Source organism: Scardinius erythrophthalmus, assembly GCF_964197995.2.
Source record: "Scardinius erythrophthalmus genome assembly, chromosome: 12".
NCBI lineage: Eukaryota > Metazoa > Chordata > Actinopteri > Cypriniformes > Leuciscidae > Scardinius > Scardinius erythrophthalmus.
In genome coordinates, this window is record NC_138232.1 from 18,202,008 (window position 1) to 18,224,750 (window position 22,743).

The 22,743-nt window shown below is 36.5% G+C and overlaps 3 protein-coding genes across 8 annotated transcripts in view; 2 read left to right on the forward strand and 1 right to left on the reverse strand.

Moving 5' to 3' along the window:
* The first annotated feature begins 37 nt into the window (after positions 1-37).
* Positions 38-7,797, forward strand: LOC308700113 (basic immunoglobulin-like variable motif-containing protein). Its single transcript, XM_081381491.1, has 10 exons — positions 38-128; positions 1,019-1,594; positions 2,433-2,562; positions 2,632-2,727; positions 2,963-3,067; positions 3,600-3,694; positions 3,945-4,077; positions 5,557-5,640; positions 5,721-5,817; positions 5,910-7,797. Exons 2-10 carry the CDS (start codon positions 1,120-1,122, stop codon positions 6,201-6,203), a joined length of 1,509 nt encoding a protein of 502 aa, XP_081237617.1. The 5' UTR covers positions 38-128; positions 1,019-1,119; the 3' UTR covers positions 6,204-7,797.
* LOC308700117 lies at positions 7,445-11,838 on the reverse strand. 2 transcript variants are annotated; one of them, XM_081381501.1, is made up of 8 exons: positions 11,448-11,838; positions 11,306-11,373; positions 10,235-10,407; positions 10,045-10,151; positions 9,802-9,963; positions 8,723-8,928; positions 8,005-8,078; positions 7,445-7,925 (listed from the first exon to the last, which is right to left on the reverse strand). In XM_081381501.1, the coding sequence occupies exons 1-8, from the start codon at positions 11,517-11,519 to the stop codon at positions 7,864-7,866; spliced, it is 924 nt and encodes a 307-aa protein (XP_081237627.1). In that variant the 5' UTR covers positions 11,520-11,838; the 3' UTR covers positions 7,445-7,863. The 2 variants fall into 2 exon arrangements, with proteins under 2 accessions (XP_081237627.1, XP_081237628.1); XM_081381502.1 differs by having other exon boundaries at positions 7,508-7,925; positions 10,045-10,148; positions 11,448-11,759.
* Positions 11,265-22,743, forward strand: part of nme7 (NME/NM23 family member 7) — a 58,756-nt gene continuing 47,277 nt past the window's right edge. For 2 of the 5 annotated variants that reach the window (XM_081381496.1, XM_081381495.1), the window contains exons 1-5: positions 11,721-12,074; positions 17,140-17,241; positions 17,327-17,493; positions 20,438-20,548; positions 22,665-22,715. In XM_081381496.1, coding sequence (XP_081237622.1) covers positions 12,072-12,074; positions 17,140-17,241; positions 17,327-17,493; positions 20,438-20,548; positions 22,665-22,715 — 434 coding nt within the window. In that variant the 5' untranslated portion in view covers positions 11,721-12,071. Of the gene's footprint in view, positions 11,533-11,720; positions 12,075-13,981; positions 14,064-17,139; positions 17,242-17,326; positions 17,494-20,437; positions 20,549-22,664; positions 22,716-22,743 lie in introns of those variants that run through there. The other 3 variants (XM_081381493.1, XM_081381494.1, XM_081381497.1) reach the window with 3 other exon arrangements.

A 22,743-nucleotide genomic window follows, 5' to 3' on the forward strand; every position in this document is an offset into this window, starting at 1 on the left:
ATGCCGTAAAACACCCCTGCGCTTCTTAGAGATTGGTAGAGCCCGTTAAAACACAGCTAACGTTAGGCAGTCAAACAGAGAGCTCGCGCAGAGCATTATACATAAATTATTCCTGCAGAATTGGCAAGGTAGGTGTTTATTATTATTATTTTAACAAAGGTTAAGTAAATAAGGATAAATATTTGCGCTATGAAACAAATAACGTTAAGGGTTAGATTCCTTCGAAGAGCTCATTGATGCTACATTGATGGTGTTTAGCTATTATTCAGATATCTATATTATTTATATGGTGTTCTCGGTGGTTTAAACTTACATTGCAGCGATTTATCTTACAATCTTTTCCTGAAATGATGCCTACCGACCATCATCGATAAATAATGACCTAAAACGATGGTAGGTAATGTTGTTGACGATGATGGTGATGTAGGTCGAATTCAACCATGTGGTACCATTAATCTATATAGAAGATTAAACGTCGTTTAAAGCTATTGTCAGTTTCATAATTTCAATTAATAGCAATCTCTGGCTTAGTGTAGGGACTATAATCATGGTGATGGAGACAACAGTGTCACACCACACCTTATTTTACAAAAAATCAACCAAGTTTTTGTTTACATAATATTTGTGTTTTTAAATAGCCTACTATATGTCTATGTGTGTGTATATTGACTATATATATATATATATATATATATATATATATATATATATATATATATATTAGTCGATAGACATACACAGACATATATAAAAACACAAATATTATAGACGTGTGTGTATGTGAATGTGAATGTGCAGACGCACGAGCACACAGACATATATATATATTTATTTATATATATATATATATATATACACACACACTTATATATAAACAAAAACTTGTATGTTAGATGTGATTAATCACGATTAATCGATTTGACAGCACTAATATATATATATATATATATATATATATATATATATATATATAATATTATTATTATTATTGCACTTTCTGTCTTATTCTTAATTGTAGTCAGTGGATGAGATTCTTTCTTTGAGCTCTCTTCTGGGACCAAGCCGTCACAGCTGGAGTACACCTGTATTCTCCTAACCGTCATCCAAGTTCTCCGTTCAATGCCTAACACTGTGGAAAGTGAAGGTGCCAACGGATCTGCTAGAACTGATCAAGAGGCCCCATCACGGGCCCCGGGCAGAGAGGATGAGCGTGAGCGCAGCTTCCTGAGCCCGTTGACGAGCGATGCGCTGCGGGTGCGACGGGCCTCCAGCGCAGAGCTCCAGCTTCCTTGGACCTGCCCTGTAACACACTCCCGAGAGAAGTTCTACACCGTCTGCTCGGACTATGCTCTGCTCAACCGAGCCCGACCCATCATCACATCTGAAGATGCACCACCAACCAATCCAGACACTGGGGTATCATTAGTCAAGACTAACACTGCAACCCCCTCCCAGTGTCACTCAGGGGGAATAAGTGTGTCTTTAGATGGGAACTGTGATATGGAGATTGTGTCATCCAGCAACAAGCCTGTGCTGGCCTGGGAGATTGACACCTCTGATTTTGATGTGGTTTTAACCCGGAAAACCAAAACAAGTATGAGTCTCTCTAAAATGATCACAGACATCTACATACTGTTGACCAGGAGTTTTCAAACTCTTTAAATTTCTTCCAATGATTGAACATTAGATTTAGTTGTTTTCATGATATAACATTTAATATTTTTAAAGAGAGCATAAGAGAGGGTTTTAATAAATGAAAATATAAAGCTGCCTATATATCAGGTCAGGATAAGGGCATTAAGTTTTGGGAATCTTTGCTGTAGACCACAGATCACATTGAAGAATCCTTTGAAAATAATGTTTAAGCTTATTATGACAATTTTTTTTATCAGTAAACTACTAGTGAAATCTAAAAAACTAAAGTTACAAAAATATCAGGGTCATTTTTATTCAAGCTGTTGAGCAAAATATGCCAGGAAAATGAGCTCATTGACCATCTGCTGTGATTTATGTAACTGCAGTGATGACTTCACTGACACAAGTGACTATGTTACATGGATTTCACCTAACTAATTTGTAATTATTCCCAGATTCAGCGTTTATAGAGAGAATGCATTGGATGTGTGCCATCACTCAGTGCCTGATCAAACAGAGTCTAGAAATGGTTTGACTGGAATTACTGATCTGAGGAATCTTTGCTAAGACAAAGTACACAGGGCAGATTCAGAATGATAATTATGCTCTCTACATACGTTTAATGAAGCTTAACATTGAGTTAACTTTATCCAAACTCGTCTTTTATATATTCCAGTGAAACAAATTCTTCCACTTGAGAAGTGAGTGTAAATTTGAACCAGAATGAGTATAATATATATTAATATATAATATATTACCTAGAATGATTTTAAAGGATTAAGTGTGTTTTTCTTCAGGTAATTTAAAGAAATTCAACTCTAAGAAAATGAAATCGTCTGACAGGCTCAGCAGAAACCTGCAAGATCTCCCACCACAAGCCTCTCTGGAGGAGATCAAACAGAGAAAAGTCTTGGACCTCCGTAGATGGTAATACACTAATGAATGAGAAATGAGACTCAAAAAGTGTAGTTTAACCACTCCTCTCTGATGTTTAAGGTACTGCATCAGCCGACCCCAGTATAAAACATCGTGTGGAATCTCTTCACTTGTCTCTTGTTGGAACTTTCTCTACAGTACTCTAGGAGCAGGCAGGTGTGTTCCTTGCTGAAATGTATCAACAGCTAGCTAATTTCATATTGTAAATGATATAATTTTTGGATCGGCCTCTGCTGATTTAATGCATGAGACTTGACACACTGTTCAAAAATATACTGAGGAATATGTATTTTTAGGAGCAAAAACAGCACATTCACTTGATCTATTTTAAGATTTCTAATCTGGTCTGGTAGAAATTGCAAAGAGTAACTTTTAGGAATAATTTGTTCAGTCTCCCACCTATTTCTCAAGAAGAAGCCCTGAATATACTTGGTTTCCAGCCTCCGTTTGAAGACATCAAGTTTGGACCATTCACTGGCAATGCCACTCTGATGCGGTGAGTTTACTGTAGTTTTTGCATTTTAAAATGTAAAAAACTATAAAAGGCTGTAAAAGCCTGACTCGCTGTGGGCCGTCGGAACTGTTTCTTGTTGCACACAGATTGGTTCGTGCAGGTCCACTGCATCGCCATAGGTTTGTATAGATTACACTGCTCAGCCAATAGGCTCATGCAGATTCCTGCACTGCTTTTGCTTGTGCAGTTTCACTGCGTTATTCAGTAAGGCTTCAACATTCTGAGAAAAAGGAGTTTTCCCCCCAAATCGCGTCTAGTGATGCAACACAAGTGAACCGTATTGATAGGGAACATTTGTGCTGCTTTTTTGAAAACCGAGATACATTTTTTCAGGTTCCTTTGATTAATTGAAATTTCTAAATATACATTTTTAACAATGTAAAAGTCTTTGTCACGTTTGTTCAATTGAATTGCATCCTTGATGAATAAAAGTATTAATTTCTTTAAAATATATATCGTACTGACCCCAAACTTTGATTTTTTGTGTACAATATATATTTTTATATTGGTGCAGATGGTTCAGACAAATCAACGATAATTTTCGTGTCCGGGGATGCTCTTATATTCTGTACAAACCTCATGGGAAGCACAAGACAGCAGGAGAGACAGGTGTGTGAATTCTGAATCCTTTTTCATAACATGTCATATCAGAGGCTGCAACAGCATATTGTTCTACAAATACTCTTTTGATCTAGTTTGTAAAGCAGAGTCAGCAGACAGTAGTTAAAATTTAATAATCGAGTTTGATATTTCCTTATGTTTGGGTTTAGAAATAGACAGTTTATCTATTATAAAAGAATATTATTCTGTCATAAAAATACTTGAGTTGCATATTATAGAGCATGTGTGTTCCTTCTAGCTGAGGGGGCGCTGCTGAAGCTGACGCAGGGACTCAAAGATGAATCAATGGCCTACATTTACCACTGTCAGAATCACTACTTCTGCCCTGTGGGCTATGAAGCTACACCACTAAAAGCAGCCAAAGCATACAGGTACAACATACAGCAACTTTGGTTTTCATTTTATTCTCATATTTGTTCAATTCAGGTCATTATGGTTGTAAGAAAAATTCAAATAATGCATTCAGGCCTATTTTTTCATTCAAGCTTTTACTTGCCACACCAAAAAAAAAAAACATTACCAATCATTCAGCGCATATAACATATTAAAAAAGTATATATATATATATATATATACACACATTTTTTATTTATGTTTTAATTTTTTGAATGCCAAATGTTTAGGTTTTTAATGCAAACAAATATGTACATTCTCGATCAAATGTTTGGGTTCAGTAATTTTTGGGTTAAGAAATTAGTGTTATATAATATTTTTTTAAGTAAGTTATATTAAACTTTCTATTCATCAGAATATCTCGAAAACATGTATCAAAGTTTCCACAAAAATATTAAGTAGCACAACTGTTTTTAACATTGATAGTAATAATAAATGTTTCTTTTGCACCAAATCAGTATTTTGGAATGATTTGTGAAAGGATCATGACACTGTTAACTGGAGTAATAGATGCTGAAAATTTAGCATTACCATCACAGGAATAAAAAGTTGTTTTAAATTTTCTACTATTACAAGTTTTGTAATATTTTACAATATTACTTTTTTTTTTTTAAACTGGATTTTGATCAAATAAATGCACGCTTGGTGAGCATAAGAGACTTCTCTCAAAATCATTAAAAAGTCTTACTGACGCCAAACTTTTGAACGGTAGTGTACAAGATCATGTTCTGTCGGAAATTTCCTAGTTCCCATTTCTGAAATTGTGATTATGAGCTTGTCCTGCTCAAGTGCTTTGTTATGGGGAAGAACAGGAATCATGGAGGACAACAGGTTTATTCTTGAATATTTATTAGGAAAATTTTATTAAAGCCAAACTGATATTTAACGTCCGATTCATTGACAACTATTATTCTAGCTTAACTATTATTAAGCATTCACTGCGCTATCTAGACAGTCAGCTTGCTAACAATTCTGGAATTTTAGTCAAATGCATATTCGCTGTTTCGCTGTGTATACATCTACACTTTAAATGGTTATTCATATTTGTAAATATGCACTACCATGACAAGACAAGGTGATGTAGCTGTTGTGGAAAAAAACTAGTAAAGAATAGCAGCCACAGCAGTAATCGTTCTTCCCTCCGCCATGTTTAAAATTTATGGTACGCCAACTTCCCGGTGGCAAATACGACTTGAGAGGGCGTTCATGTCCAATTTTTAACTAGGAAACTCGTATTTATGATAATTCCGAAAGCACGTGAAGGCAGCATTAGTGACAATCCACCAGAAGTCAAAAAAATCTCTCACACTGACCCTGGGCCATCCTTATTATTGAGCACTGGTATTACAATATAAAAAATCATGAAAGTGTAGAGGAAAATTATTAACCTTTACAATATCTTTTTCTTCTAATTAAGAAAGAAAGCTCATTTCTTTATTTTTTTTTTATTTTTACAGGGGGTCACTGCCACTTAATGAGATGGAACACTGGATTCTCATTGGGGAACCAAGCAGGAAACACCCTGCAATCCACTGTAAAAAGTATGGTTCATTTTATGGAATGGTAATACTTGTTCAAATTATAAATATGACGCACACATTCTAACCTCATTTTTAATCAGATGGGCAGATATTGTGACGGATCTGAATACTCAGAACCCAGAATACTTGGACATTCGTCATACAGAGAGAGGCATTCAGTATCGCAAAACCAAGAAGGTAAGCGAGTTGAGTATGGTGATGGTACTTCTACAATAATTTGGACATTAGAATTGTTTCACATATTTGTTATTTCAATAATATTTTTATAGGTTGGAGGCAATCTGCATTGCATTATGGCCTTCCAGAGAGTGAACTGGCAAAAGTTGGGACCATGGGCACTGAATCTAGAAAATCTGAGGCATGATCTCCACCATCAGGCTTCAGATCACAGAGGTCAATCTGCGACAGAGGACAGTTCTGAGGAGCGAGCGGTGAAACGTCTGGGTAGGTCCCTCAGTACGGGGAACAAGTCCGACAATGCCTGGAAGCGTTTGTCCAACACAGCAGAGTACAGGCACAGAGGCTCTCCAGACAGTGACCTGGATGAAGACATAACTGACTAAGTCTGAAGTCTCCAACCCTCCTCCTGAAGAGCCAATTGGGTTTCGACTGTTTAAAACAAGAATATTTATCTCTCCAGGTTGTTAGCAACAGTGAAAGGTTAGATATGATAGATGCGGTTGCAAGCCAAATGGTGTTGCTTAGTAGGTAAGGCTGGTAACCATAAGAATGCCGGTTTGATGCCCATAGGAAGGAACGATAACCTCTCGTTGGGGAGGTTCTTGTAATGCTACCATTCTACAGCAATGTGAATCAAATTTCACAGGCCTTGGTAATGTGAAAGTGACACGTGAAGGCCAAGTATGGAAACCCATACTCAGAATTTGTCCTCTGCATTTAACCCATCCAAGTTAGTGCACACACATTAGGAGTAGTGAGTAGATAACACACACACACACATCAGGAGCAGTGGGCAGACATTTTTGCTATGGTGCCCGGGGAGCGATTGAGGGTGAGGCCTCGCTCAAGTGCACCTCAGTCATTTCCTGCTGGTGCTGAGAATCGAACCCACAATTTTCGGGTTACCAATCTGACTCTCTAACCATTAGGCCACGACTGCCCCATTGTGGGATTAAAAACACTACTTAATGGCTCTCCGAGAAGAGGTTAAGTCACTTCTGATGCTGCTTTGCTAAACACATTGTGAATAAATGAATCATTAAATAAATAGTGCGGTCACATTTACCATTGTGTAGCTAATTTTTGCGTGCAAAATCCATGCGATCGGGAATTTTGTGTGAGGGCTAAAGATTTCCCCATGCGGTTTTTACAATGGGTTCAAGTTGGTCACATGGAATGACTTCTGTGTGAGCTATAGACAATGGGCCTTTTTTGCCTGCGAAATTTCGACAAAATTTGGCTCCGGAACAGAGGTCGAGATGCGACAGAGGACAGCGATAAAACGGTTCAACTTGGTCATGAGGATTCAATGACCAACAGAAAGCTGCTTGGTTTCAAAGCGACATTAAAGCGTGAGTAAAGCGACATACATTGCTAAACTTTTTTGTCTGCAAAATTTCACCAAAATTTGTCACTGCATGCACCTTAAGTGTACCAAGAGCATTTAGTGAATATTTGATTTTCTGATCAAAACCATCATTCCATTTTAGTTATATGCTATTTGGTGGATATATATATGTGCTACTGATGGTAGATAATTGGAGGACGGTATGGACTTAAAAATGAATAATCTGCGTAAAGTGCACACAGAATGCTCCGAACATTACATAGAAGACTGTTCTTAATGAAGACTACACAAAATGGTTTTATTAGTGTAAGTCTAAAAAAATACAAACTAAGTTATCATGAAGATATCAGACTGTTTAATAATGTGTCAGTGGATCAGATTCAGGCTATAGTGAAGTGACAGTCCATTAAAATGGCGCTATCTTATTGTAAATACTAACTTGAAGGATTATAATCACGTTATTTGTGCAACGCTGTGAGCTAAGATTGCATGATTGCTTCCATGTTATGTGCATTGTGATTTGTGTTCTTCCTTTAACACAACGACACCTAATGTATGATGTTCAATGTCTAGTCATCTAGTGTTGGTATTATTTTTATTTATAAATAAAATATTTATACACCTTCTTACACATCGGTGCATTATTTCATAGGTAATTAGATGTGAACGGTGTCATGTTTTATGATGAGTCATTGCTATACATGTAGCTGTTGCTTCAGTGCAGTTATATCAGCAGGACCAACACGGCAACAGCCACCTGTTAACAGAAATCTTGGTGAGTCAGCGCAACAGTAAAGAACAAGCCTTAGTATTAGCTGGTGCAACTAGATACCAACCAATCCACAAAGCCCCTTGTTCTTTCCAGTCGAGACTTAATTTGGCAAATGACGACTGTTTTTCCGTTATCCATCTGAAATAGATTCAGAACAGCCTTGCACAATGAAACTATTGAGACAAATTGTGTCAGATACGATCTAAGTAAATCAATTCAGGGTTCCCATACCTTGTGACCAATCAATTTCTATGAGTTTTGCAGTCATTTGTGATTATTTGATTACAACGTTTTATTTAATTACACGGTTCAAAGGTTGGGGTTGGTAAGAATGTTTAATGTTTTTGAAAGAAGTCTCTTATGCTCACCAAGGCTGCATTTATCTGATCAAAATACAGGACAAACAATAAATGTGAAATATGATAAATTAAAATAACTTTTCTGTTTTAATATTTTAAAATGTAATTTATTTCAGTCATGGCAAAACTAAATTTTCAGCATCAATCACTTCAGTCTTCAGTGTCACGATCCTTCAGAAATCATTCTAATATGCTGTTTTGGTGCACAAGAAACATTGTTTATTATCAATGTTGAAAACAGTTGTGCTGCTTGATATTTTTGTGGAAACCGTGATAAATTTGAGCAAAAGAAACTAACAGAATTTATTTTAAATAGACTTTACTGTCACTTTTGATCAATTAAATGCATCCTTACTAAATAAAAATATAAATTTCTTGTAAAAAATTACATGAAGATTACATTCACAAAAAGCGTAATCTCACCCGGTCTTGGGGTCCCATCTCTCTCCACTGTTAGGATAGACCACCCAGCTCAAATCTGCTTTCTTGTGTGACTTAGCTGACTCTAGAAGCGGTTTCACCAAAGGAGCGGGACAACAGTTCACGCCCACAGCAACCAGCTGTGTGGACCTACAGGCCAACTGAACCGCCTCAGAAAAGCTCCTCCCACTTGAAATGTTATGAATGTCCTGAAATACATTATTGCATTACACATGAATTTCCAAGAAAAATATTATATTCTTATATTCAGAACAATACGATAAGTTTCGCCGCTAGAGGTCGCTTATTAAAAACAACAACAAAGGTGTAGCTTGATGACGCCATGAATGAGCGTGGAATCATGGGAGTTGTCGTCCTCACCTCCACGGCCAATGGAAAGCAATCCGAAGGAGCTCAGGGAGACATTGGGTTCATGGATGAGCTAATGTATTAAAGATCTGTTAACGTTACTGCGGTATGAAGCAGGGCGGGCCGAGAGCCAGCAACATTACATTGCTGTTTTTATTACGCTTATATGCCGCAGTCGGCCTCTGCCGCTCTTTTTATTTTGTTGTTTATGCATATTTTACAATTAGAGTTACGTTTAACGTTCACCTTCCTCTCTGAACTTGAACATTGTTACAGTTACGTTTGATCACTTAAATTCACATTATTTTATTTCATTCGAATGGAACAGCCACAAGTGCTGAATTATACAGGTCACTTTATATGACAAATGAATATTGTGGGGTAACGCAGCACTATTTTAGTTGGTCAAAACAATCATACTAAAAATACATTTGAGTGTGTTGAAAGTTAGGTTATAACGTTACTCTGTTTACACTCGGTGGCTGGTATGAGACACTTGTTGCACATTGCAGTAAGCTAGATCGATATTAGAATATTATATATTAATAAAGGCTGGATGACTTGTGTCATATTGTGCCTTTAATAGCAATGTCTAGCACACTCTTACTTGTTTTAATCACATAAATGTGTTGCAATTTATCATTGCATATCATAATATATGTGCGGTATTTGTAATTCAAGGAAAGCTTATGTAAAAGCTTATTATCAGTCACCTTACAGGAAAACGAAAGCCAGGCTTTAATTTCGGGAAATTCTTTGAGTACTTCCACCAAAGCCTCCGCCTCTTTGAGACCTGGAATGGTCTCCATGGCAACAAGATCAGCTCCAGCTTTTACTAAGCACTGGATCTGTGGACGATGCCAGTCTTTCAACTCCTAAGACAAAAGAGAAAACATGCACTTGATATTCTTGTGAGGAGGCAGCTTGGGCGGACAAAGATCTTTATCTTTCATTACCTCCAATGTCATCTTGTCCTCATAGGCCCCTGTGTACTCTGACCCGTCATGTAGAAAGGCCCCATATGGACCCACTGAGCCTGCAACCAAAGGTTCTCTTCTGTCTTCTAGGGGATATATTCATTTTAGAATTTGTGTAGCAGAAACTTGACCAAATTAATGATTTAGCAGAAGTTAGACTTGCACACACCTGATTCGGGTGAATGAGACATGAACTCACGCACTGTCTCTTTTGCCAGTTGAACCCCTGACATCATCATCTGCTGTGCTTCCTCAGGCCGGAGACCAAGATATTTCACGAATCCCTCAATGGTGGCCTGATATGTGGCTGTTGTTATGACATCAGAACCGCTTTGAAGAAATCTATTTTAAAAAGTCAGATCAGTCATTCATCAAATATGAATTAATTCTTGTCATAGAATAGAGGCATTCAGAAATACCAAAGAACCGAAAGATTAATAAATTATGGTAAGATGTTTTTTAAAGAAGTCTCTTACGCTCACCAAGGCTGAATTTATTTGATCAAAAATACAGTAAAAACAGTAATGTTGTGAAATAGTATTACAGCATTAATTGTTTTCTATTTTAATATATTTTCAATTGTAATTTATTCCTAATTTATGGCAAAGCTGAATTTTCAGCATCATTACTCCAGTTTTCAGTCACATGATCCTTCAGAAATCATTCTAATATGCTTATTTGATACTGTTATTATTGTTGGAAACAGTTTTTTTGGAACCTGTGATACTTTTTTCAGGATTCATTGATGAATAAAAAGTTAAAAAGAACAGCATTCAAAAATCGTTTCAAACAATATAAAAGCTTTACTATCACCTTTTATATTTTTCTTGCTGAAAAAAAGTATCATCAAAAAAATATATTAAAATAGAAAAACATTATTTTAAATTGTAATAATATTTCACAATGTTACTGTTTTTTTTTCTGTATTTTTGATCAAATAAATTCAGGCTTGATGAGCATAAGAAACTTCTTTCAAAAACAATAAAAATAGTAATGTTTCCAAACTTTTGACCGGTATATATATATATATATATATATATATATATATATATATACATATCTTATTCATATACTATATATATACATGCAGTGTTATATATATATATATATATATATATATATATATATATATTTTTTTTTTTTTTTTTTTTTTTTTTTTTTTTTTTACATTATACAATGTTTCACACTTCGTGCACAGCATGACCACCCAAGTACAGAACATAATGAAGCCTGTAATTACCTGTAATGTACGTCCTTAATGGCCTGTGGGTTTGTATGCAGAAGTCTTGCACTCCACAGTGGATCTCCCTGCAAACACAATATATGCGTGAGTAAACTTGTGATTAGTGACAATAAGTCTGTGTAATAGTATTAATACCTACCTGTAATTGGAAACCACTTGCTTCAAGTTCTGTTGCAAGACCTCCATCTAAAATGAGTGGACTGGGATCCATTTTAACTGCTGTGGTTAGTGGAAATTCCTCAAACTATAAACCTCACCTATACAGTAAATTACTTATGAAATTACAAAAAACCTTTGTCTTATATTGTGAAAGGTTTGCAACATTTTAAGCTAACCCCAATTTTAAAAGCGTGTTAAATTGTAGCCAATAGCTTAACAATTCTGTCAAGAAGCTCCTAGTAATAGCGCAACTAGTGTCAAAGTCCACACCATAACAAACCCATGTGCGAGTGTCAGTTGGCGGTAAAAGGTCAGAAAGGACTACTTCCGGGTTACGATAGACAATCGTTCAAGCAAACTATTCGTTCCCTAAACGTCTGTATACTCACCAGGCTTTAAATATCGAAGTCAGCCGAATGTTAAAACACTACGGAATATAGTTACGAGTTCACATGAGATATGTTTAACTATTTTATTTGGCGGTAGGCGTTTGATGTTGTTGCTATGGTGATGGGACTTAACAGCGAGGCTAAAGCAAGACAATCAACCGTCTGTTAAACAACAATCAACAACATTATCTTTCCTTTAATAAATTAATTCAGACATGGTAAGTGAGAGAATATATTTCCCAGTCTTAATATGTTCGTAATGAAGGACTGAACCATAGACTAAAAAACTGAACTCATGAATCATGAATGTTTGTTGTTGTTTTTTGTTGCTTTTTAACAATGTTTATTTTTTTCCACTGAAAGAAATACTAGTCACATAATCCACTGAGACGTGTTGTGTTCACTAAATATAAAATGTGACGTATAGCATGTAACGTAAACTGTAATCTGGTCTGTTATAGAGCGATTCATGAAGTTCGAGCAAGTGAAAGTTGACACTGGCATCTTGGCTATTTAAATCCCAGTTAAATAATAATCAGTTAGAAAACAAAACAGTTTTGTAACTGCATAATTTGTAAACTCATAATTTCAGCAGTTTTTTTTTTCTCGTTCTGAATGCTCTCGTTTGATGTGCCACTAGATGTCAGTATATGCCTGCATAAGGAAGGTTGAAATTTAGTTGAAATTACAATTTAGTTTAATCAAAAGCTCTAATGTCACTGAGTGGAATAATATGCTTTTTTAGTGTCATTTGCACAACAATCTAAACTTTGTTATTCTGTGGGTAACAGGATACTTTGACCATCATTTTTCTTGCTCTGTTGTACTCCTACGCTATGTTTATTTTCCAATTCGCATTCTGTCTCCTTAAGTAGTGTACATTGATCCATCTCCATGCAGACAGCATGAAATGTTTGCAGTGATAGCATAGGGCAACAGCAGGTGTCTGAGAAAGTCTCAGCTTCCAAGAAGGGCTCTGAGAGGAAAGCCCTATTTTTCATAGTGTTAGAAGTGGCAGATAAGCCCAGCTATATCTAGTTCAATCTGGCCAGGATCATTAACCAGGAGAACAGTGATTGTGTTGTGCTGGAATGTTCATTTAGATCCCCATGCCCCCTGAACGTGCTTTCATTCCGGCTGTAAACACTCACATACTAAAAAAAACATTCAGTTTTTATGACACTTTCCTTTTAGAAAAACAGATAGGGTGCACTGTGTGGTGCTAAAATGAGTGAAAAAGCCCTCCATCTTTCTTATTAGACAAACAGATGTCCTCAGGTAACTTAGGCCCAGGCAGAATGTGGATATATAATATCTCTTATTTTGCACAAATCTGTAGGGGGTGACTACCTGCCGAATCTTCCCCACTTAGATTGGTGAAATGCCATAAAACTCCTCAGTAGTCTTGATTATGAAAATGTAGGCTAGTGTTTTATTACAAGAGCTGTTTTTGTCATATTGTCAAAGCACTGCACTGCAAAAACTGACTTTATTGCTCAGTTCTTTTGTCTCATTTTCTGGTACAAAAGTCGATACTTATTTAAGTCATAACATATCTGTCATTAGGGTGAAAAAAATAACCTTAACTTTGTAAACGCCTGACATATGAACAGTTTATTGAACCTTTAGAAAAATGCATATGTCACTCTATATCTCACAATAATGCATCTTAGTAAGATGATATTCAGATGCTTAGTTTTATGATCAAAGTTCTGCAGTTTTTATTGTGAAAGGCAAACCATATAATGCAATGAAATACATTGAGAAATGTACAATCAAACGTTCCTCAAAAGCTGTGATGTATCATATTTGATACTCACATTTTAACATGATTTATCTAAAACAATGTATGGATAATCAAGTAAACCTTAAAGGGTTACTTCAGGATTTAGCATTAAGCTTTGTATTAGTAGAAAACCTGTAGTATTTTCGAATTACCATGCTTTCCACCCTCATATCCCCCTGAGACGAGAGATTTATGTATTTTTTGTCTGGAAAAAATCCTCCGATGACGCAAAAATCGTCATTTTGCGTCATCGGAGGATTTTCTGTCCAGAGGCTAAAGACTACAGCCAGTAGAAGGCGTTGTTCCGCATGTTTACAACCCGCCCATAGAGGGTGGGATCTCACTCACAGAATGTACACAGTATCAGCCGTATTTCTTTGGAAGCTAAGCTAGCATGCTCTTGTTCTGTGGAGAAAGCTGAGTAAGTAGGGGTTACCATCTTCCTTTTCCCGGACTTGTCCGGCGGGCGAGACTTTGTTTACATGCACACCTCTCGTTTCAATCTAACTGAATTAATTCCGATTGGTGAATCTGACTGTAGTGTTTACATGAACGCTAAACAAGTGATCGGTTGATGTACGCTTTACCCTTGCTAAGAAAATTCCCGCTCCTCCGTGAGAGATGCGAGACCCGGCGCGTCTCAGTAATGACGCCACCGGCCTCGCGCTGTTCTCCCGCGGCCGTCCGCCTCGTCCTGCTCGCCACAGTTAACATGATGAATGGCGACTGTAGAACGCAAAAGCCGAATCCCGGACATCTTGGACGATCTCTAAATCCCTCGTAAACTCATCACGTAGGCTAGCTTTGTTGTTTTCATCTGCGCACTCTTACCGGTAGGCGTGGCCTCCTAAGGCAGCGAAGCAAGTGCATTCTGGGAGTTGTTGTCTTTCATCCACATAAGCCAAAAATACATTTTCTGGCTTTTCTCAGTCTAGAAAGCTCCAAATTAAAAAAATTCTCCACATTTCTTCTACTTAAATGACCTATTTTAAATACACATTCATCTTCCCAGAGGTGAAGTATCCCTTTAAGTTGCTTCAGTCCAGTGTTCATCTTAAAATATTATATAAAAAGTTATATAAATAGTTAAAAGTATGCAAAATAACAAAATAAAAGTTATGTTTAATTTATAAAAAATCAGTGCAAAAAGACAAATGTATCATGACCTGAAGGGGGACGTTTTTAGAATTACTAAAAGGCCTTTTACTAGCTAAAAAAACTTTCTTTCCGAGTGCAGAAGGCATGTAGTAGGGCTAGATTGTGTACAACAAGTTTTTCAGCAAAGTGTTGATCATGATGATAATTTAGAGGCCTTAGTTAGAAATTTGTGTATATAATACAGGAGACTTTCAAAGTCATTTTCCTTCTCAAGTAAATGAATCTTGATTTAAGAATTGTTAGATATTAGTAATGGAACACAAGATTAAAACAAAAATACAAATCAAAAACTATTTTATGCAAATTGTTTAATGTTTAGTGCTGGCGAAAAAATAGATTTTAGCTGTCTTCACATTTATATTTACATCTTGTTGACTGGTACAAGGCCTCAGACACAAGGTGATAACTACTGGTGTCAGTGCAGACAACATGAGAACTTTTAGCTTCAGCCCAAACCTTCACTCTTGACATAGAGTCTGGAGATGTGTTTTATGGCTTTTCAGACCTGTGCCTCAAGTGTATTTTTGTACAAAGAAGGCTGTTCATTGTCAGTATCGTCTCTGTCACAGCTGACTGAGAGGTAAAAATAGCTCTTGTTTGGGGAAGAGGCCCTGTTAGGTTTAAGATGGATTGCTCAGTTATGTTAAAGGGATTCTCATTCTCTCACTGAGCGTAAGGAACGATGAATAAAATAATGTTGTAGATGCACTTATGATTTGTTGTTAAATTAGATAATGTGATGCTGTTAGCCCTCACTGTTGACGTGTCCTTGCCTCTATAAATTATCGAGCATGTGGCATGAAGGATGGATGGCATAGGGCCTAGAAATGCAACATCAAATTAATGCCATTCACTGAAGATGATTATTTATCTGCCAATTATTATGTCAGTTATTATAAATATTAATAACTATTATGAGTTACTGTTGTAGGCCTACTCTCATGTGCATGAGTTTAGATGTCCACTGATCAACAGAAAATCAGCAGATATTTTCTCATCACTATGCAGCTTGTGGGGTCGGTTACGTGCCCCTCAATCACATGTGCCTGTTCTATGAAGTTCACCCACAAGGTGGCGCTCTGCAGGGACAGAGATCACACCAACATGCTAGCTCTCCATGTTTTGTTCAAGGGCACCTCTGAGTTGGTATCAAGGTGAAATCGGCTACTTAATAGTGGAACAACAGTAACACTGATTTTGATAGTCTGATCTATTTTAATAACATCTATAATTTGTTTTCAAGTGCTATATTAAATACTCATGAAATAATATTTTTTGTATTAGAGTGGCAAAGTCCTAAAGGGTCCTGCTTTAAAAAAAAAAATGTATTTATGGTTGCATTCATTGTCTGGTTGTTAGTAATATATGTTGTATGTTACTTTAGTTTATATTCAAAGCATTATTTTTGTGTCTACCAGTTCTCAGTATTTACAAACTGTTACCTACCTGTCATACTGTGTGTGTGTGTGTGTGTGTGAGAGAGAGAGAGAGAGAGAGAGAGAGAGAGAGAGAGAGAGAGAGAGAGAGAGAGAGAGAGAGAGAGAGAGAGAGAGAGAGAGAGAGAGAGAGAGAGAGAGAGAGAGAGAGAGAGAGAGAGAGAGAGAGAGAGAGAGAGAGAGAGAGAGAGAGAGAGAGATAATGTTGTGGTGTCTAAATTCACATATCTATAGGTGCAACCCTAATTTGCAAACTTATGCACTATTAGAGTATATTATACTATTATATAGTAGAGTAGTGTGTTTACACTAAAAATTCCAACAATAACAAGTGCACTCTTTTGTTTAGTTTATTTGGCGGGATACAACAAAATCTCCATGAGTTATCCCATTAATATTAATTAATTTTGGTAGTATTGCGATATAATGGGCCTTTCTAAAAATTCTTGGAACACAATTTTTATTCCATCTTCCTCAGGCTGCATGAGTAAAAGCTATATAGCATAAATGCCTCTTCTCATCACAGGGCCCTCGACAACATTTTTGGGTTGTGCCCTCCAATGACGACATGTGGATTTATAATATATTAGCGATCATATGGATAATTAGTTTCTATAGTTGTGCAGCCCTAATGTTTGCGCAAGTGTGTAGTGCTTGTTATTAGGAGCAGTTGGATTATGGCTCCCCATTTGCAGCGATGCTCCCCAGGGGATCATAGGGCTGGTTCAAAGTCGGAACCTCTCACTCAGCATGTTAACAGGCCCAGCTGCCCGTCTCTATTGAGGGTCAGAGCAGTGCGGCTGTTGTGACTCCCTGTCCAAGCAAGAGGGTCAGATCAGTGACATTCCCCTGCCGGGCCTGGCTTGACTGTGTGTTTTGTTGTGTCTGTTGTGTTATGCACAGGAGGAACGCTTTGCCTTTCTGGCTGAGTGGTTGGACCCCAGCGCTGCTTTGCTGCGACGATACCAGCTGCTGTACTACCCTAAAGATGGCTCCGTGGAGATGGTGCGTTCCTATACTCAGATTTCAGTGCCTGACTTTCAGCTATGCTTGAGCTTTGTCCCTTCACATGTATGTTTCTCTTATACAGTTTGATATGAAGAATCAGCGTACCTTCCTACGGAGGATCAAGTTTGATGAGCTTCATCCAGAGGATCTGTTTGTTGGCAACCGAGTAAACGTCTTTTCGCGTCAGCTGAACCTCATAGGTTATGGGGACCAGTACACCGCCAACAAACTGGGCAGTAAGAAGGAGAGGTACTTTATTCTTGTACATCTACTGAGGCAAGACCTGTCTTATTAGTCACAAAAACAGAGCCTTAAGGCCCGTTCACACCAAGTACAAAAAAATATAAAGATAACTATATTAGCGTCCACATCAGCGGACAATATGGTTCTGTTTATTCTAAGTGCTTGCTTGTCTGTCACTTTAAATGCAGGATGGATTCTGATTGGCTGTCAATGTTTTTATCGTTCATCAGCTGGATAAAATCATTCTGAAGGTGATTCCAACGATATCGTTTCTCTGTGCCGTTATCGTTCTTGCTGTGGTGTGAACTCTGCTATTTGTTAATTTTGAGAACGATTATCTTTATCGTTATCTTTATAGTTATCGTCCTTGGTGTAAACGGGCCTTTAAAGGGATAGTTTACTAAAAATATGAAAACTATTTACTCACCCTCATGTCTTTCCAAACCTATATGACTTTATTTCTTCTATTCAATTTTCATTGTTACAATTAGGGAGTTTTCTGTTATCAGCTAGAGTTGAACGTGTCAAAGTAATGTCAATGTGGGAGTAATATACAGATAAAAGAAACTACATGTTATGTGATTAGTTAATGTCATTTACAACACCAATTCCAGAAAAGTTGGGACATTTTGTAAAATGCAATAAAATGTGTGCTATGGTCGGATGAGCTTGTTTTGGGAGAAAACGGACATTAAGTTTAGAGTCCCAAAGATGAAAAGGACCATCCAGACTTTCATCAGCAACAGGTGCAAAAGCAAACATCTGTCATGGTATGGGGATGCATCAGTACAGACAGCATGGGTGACTTGCATGTGTGTAAAGGTGCCATTATTGTGGAGGCATATATTGGGATTGTACAGGACATATACTGCCATCAAGATGACATCTTTCCTGGGCAGCAAGACAATGGCAGGCCTCATTCTGCACGTGCTAAAACAGAGTGGTTTCTAGACTCTACACCATAGAGTGGATGTGCTTGACTGCCTGCAGTCCAGATCAGTCTCTTGTTTAAAATGTATGGCCCCTAGTGTAAAGGAGAATCAGACAACTATCACTACAGAGCGTTGAGCAGCTGACTTGTATCAGGCGAGATTGGGCAAATATGTCACTTGCAAAACTGCAACAATTAGTATTCTCAATTCCCAAATCATTAAAAAGTATAATTAAAAGGAATGGTGATGTGACACAGGGGTGAACATGCTTCTGTCCCAACTTTTTTGGAGTGTGTTGCAGCCCTCAAACCATCAAAATTTGTCATTTAAATAAAGGTTCAAGAGAATTAACAAATCACAGATTCTTGATTTTATTGCAGATTAACCAAACATATAAATTTGGCTGTAGTTATTCAGACACAATGAACGTGTTAGGCAGCGATTACAGCTTGTGCTCCCAATATTAAACAAGGATATTATATAACAGTTTTTTATATCGATCCAAAGTTGGCAAGTGTCTTCTGCCGAACACAAAAGAAGACATTTTGAAGGAAGTTGGCAACCAAACAATTTTAGTTACCATTGAGTTCTATTGTTTGGACAATAAAAAACAGTGAGACGTTTCTCAAAATATTTTCTTTTATGTTCCACAGAAAGTCATTCAGGTTTCATTTCATGAAGTTGAGTAAATTATGACAGAATTTTTATTTTGGCCAACTAATCCCTTTAAAGGAAAGGTTCACACCAAACAAATTCAATTATATTAAAATCAAAATATTGTTAAAATCAAAAAATCCCTGGTCTTCTGAAGTTATACTATCGTTTTGTGTGACAGAAGGCCTAAATTTTGTCATTATTCACTGATAATCTTCCCCTTCACTAAGCTGTTAACCACTGTATTCATTGATCATTGAATTACTCACTCATTGCGTTTAACTGAACCAAATCAGCGAATGAATAATGAAAGTCATATAGGCTTGGAACGGCATGTAGGGGAATACATTATTGGACTATTCTTTTAAACCAGATCGTCACAAGACATTTTAATCATCTTCTTCATTTAGGGTGATGATTAGCTTATTGTATGTCACAAGAAAAAGTAATTAACAGTTCTTTTTCCTTTTTTTCCCCTGTGGCGGCTCCTCCTCAAACACCTGCTAATGTATTTTTTTAAATATGTAGCTGAGCTGCTGTGTCTCCTCCTATTAAAAATCACTGAACAATGATTACTACTCTAATGAATCAGCTCTTCCTGTTATATCACTCACATTCACACTATCTTTCTCTCCTGTGAGATTCATGGTGGTGTGCCATGAATATAAATTTGGGAAATATCACAGAGGGACAGACTCAAGGCAATATATTATGCAATCTTCAAAGTAAACTTGAACTGACTCAATTGACTGCTGTTGTTTAGCCAGACCATCATATCTAGTACTGTGACAGCAACTTTATCTAATGCTTAGGGTAAATTTAAAAGATTCAAGTTTTCCTTTTTAAAGAAATTCTTTAAACCCTGTATCAATTTTTAACTAGATGTTATGATTCATTCGATGATAACTTGATGAAATTCTCAATAGATTTTTCAGTGACTCATTAATATTTATGAACCAGCCTTTGAGAAGTCTGAAAGCAGCAGTTGTCGCTTTGAGATGGAAGCCATTTGCTGTGTTTTACTTTCATTGTTTAAGCTCTTTTATCAAATATTAACAAGAGCTATATGTATGTGGTGTCTTTGTTTCAGATATGCCTATATGTGTGGCTGTGTTTAATTATTGTGCTGGGCAAAAACACTGGCGTCTTTGCCTTGCATTTGTTATTTCTCAAAAACTTTCTTCTCAATAAATCTCAAAACATGGTCTGTGCTACAAAATATTAAATATAGGGTTCCAAAATGTAATATCTCCAGGCTGTTTCTACGTTGATTCAATTATGAGACATATCTTACTTTCTGATTTGCTTTCTACTTGGGTACTATATTTTTATACTATAATATATCTGTTTTGTGTCTTCTTTAGGACTTTGGCTATGATTAAGCCAGACGCTGTCACTAAAATTGGCGACATTATTCAGATGATTTATGATGCCAACCTTATCGTCACCAAAGCCAAAATGACCAAGCTTACATGGTAAGTAATTTATGTTTAATTTATGTAGACTTTAAGAATGATGATACTGGCAGCAGTCCTTCAGCAGAATTTCACCCTACAAATATGTGCAAAGAAAAGGATTCGTGCTCAAAGCAGTTTAAGACTAATTATTCTAATGAGGTGTTTCAGTTTTAAAGTAACCCACAAGTGAATTCTGAGAAATGGTCATGGGTGGATTTGCCAAAGTCACATGTTCAGTTAAAAAGTATATTTCAGCAAAAAAACTCATGCACTGCTTGCTCTATACATTAACCTGGCAAAGACATACACTTGTTCTTCTCTGAGCACCTGACGGTTTTTGGCACAAGAATGAAAGATAAAAAATTTGCACACTCTGTGTTCTATATTCTGAAGCAATTTACTATGTAAGACTTGCAAAGAGCAGGGTATTTCATTAGTGGCTGCCTTTGCACAGTACCAGGAGTGGATTATATTCACAGCACAATGCAGTAATTATTAACTGAGGTTGTGAGAAGGGAGAGCGTAAGAGAAAAGAAGCAGTGTTTAAAGCAGACATGATTTCTTTGGCCTGTTTTGTTAAGATCAGTTTATGATTTTAAAAGTGGTGGTAATTTGGGCACTGTTAAAATAAAATTTACTGGTCTGGGCTGCCAGCACAAAGACTGTGTGTTCAGTCACAGGGAGAAATGACCCAAGAACCGGGGAGTTACTGAATCAAAATTGTCTTCAAGTAAAATTGTGCCCTTGAGCAAATCAGCCCAGATTGCTCTACTGGATTCGCCCTTCAGATTAGAGGAGTCGTTACGAGTAAATCTGAGGACATTTCACAGTAAAATGGCTTTAAAGTGATTTGTGAGCTTGTGTGTTCATAACTACAAAAATAGGTAATAAAGGACACAAACCACAATGAGTCCTTCAAAATATGATGTTAACTTCAACCAAGGTTAAAATCAGCTAAATGCATTATTGTTCCTCCAACATTAAAATCTGTTAGGAATATTATAATGTTAACACTGTACATAAGTAATACTTTTTTATACATTTGCTTTGTAAACATTATAACAAAGTATGTAAATCCAATGATATAGTACTATGCACGTTAATAGGCTCAATTTTTAGGCTAATAGGTTCAGTTTTCATTTTAATTTTAGTTTGTTTCAGCCATTTTGTTATGTGCCTTTTGTTATTTTTATTAGTTGTTTTTAAATAGTCCTATATTTGCGATCATTTTCAGTCATTTTAGTGCTTCAATTTAAACTGTAGATCGTTGCCAAAGCAACATTTCTAATTTTCATTTAAGTTTTTTAAGTTAAGGTTTTTCATCTAATATGTTTAGATTTATTAAGTTTAAAGTTTATTATTATTTAGTTTTTATTAGTTTATTCATTTTAGTTATAGTTGTAACAACACAGGCCCAAAATGCAACACTAAACAACAGTATTAAAGGGAAGTCAGATAATCATAATAGCTTATTTGCTTTTTTTAAAGCTTGGACAGCCTGATTGTATGAGAGGGAATAGATTATATGAGAGGTCTTTTAGATGCCTGAAATGACAAAACTAGCGTTGTACATTTGTAGACACCCCATCAGCACTAAAACATTTGACAGTTTTATATTTATGTTTATGTATATTTGGCATAAAATATGATCCAAAACTACAGTGAATTCAAACTATATGTTTTTGTCTGTATGTCACTATATATGTGGTTTAGTACTACATTTTTTGGAGAATGGAAAATGCTGATGTTTAATGTTTCCTTTTCCTCTTGAGATATGCTGACTCTGAGAGTTTCTCTGATAGACCATGTTGTTTTAGCCTGGTCAGGTTTTGTTGCTTTAACCTTTCCTCAAAGTAGCAAACAGCTGTTCATTGACAGAGACAGTCCTTGTCAGAGTAGTTAACAAGTTGTTACAGTCATATTTCTCACACTAATTGACGTGTCATCAGATTAATATATGACATAATTACAAAAATGGTATTAAGATGAAATGCACACTTCAGAAAAACTTAAGGGCACTTTTTGCTCCTTAGTTTCATACATAAAACTCTATTTCACTTTAGGAGTCAGCCGAGAGATGGTAGGGTTTGGAGATCACTTATTAACTCTGTGTACTTTTATGGCTTTCTTACAGGAAGCAGGCAGCAGACTTTTACATGGAACATCAGTCAAAGTCTTTTTTCAAGTGAGTCTTTCCTGAGTCAATGATTGAC

Excerpts from the sequence above, each read along its gene's own strand:
- LOC308700117 (XM_081381501.1), bottom strand. The coding sequence starts at position 11,519 with ATGGATCCCAGTCCACTCATTTTAGATGGAGGTCTTGCAACAGAACTT. Across the intron at positions 10,408-11,305 it reads ATTAAGGACGTACATTACAG|ATTTCTTCAAAGCGGTTCTG; the intron begins GTAATTACAGGC and ends TTTTTAAAATAG. Across the intron at positions 9,964-10,044 it reads AGGACAAGATGACATTGGAG|GAGTTGAAAGACTGGCATCG; the intron begins GTAATGAAAGAT and ends CTTTTGTCTTAG.
- LOC308700113 (XM_081381491.1), top strand. The coding sequence starts at position 1,120 with ATGCCTAACACTGTGGAAAGTGAAGGTGCCAACGGATCTGCTAGAACT. Across the intron at positions 2,563-2,631 it reads GTCTTGGACCTCCGTAGATG|GTACTGCATCAGCCGACCCC; the intron begins GTAATACACTAA and ends CTGATGTTTAAG. Across the intron at positions 5,641-5,720 it reads CCTGCAATCCACTGTAAAAA|ATGGGCAGATATTGTGACGG; the intron begins GTATGGTTCATT and ends ATTTTTAATCAG.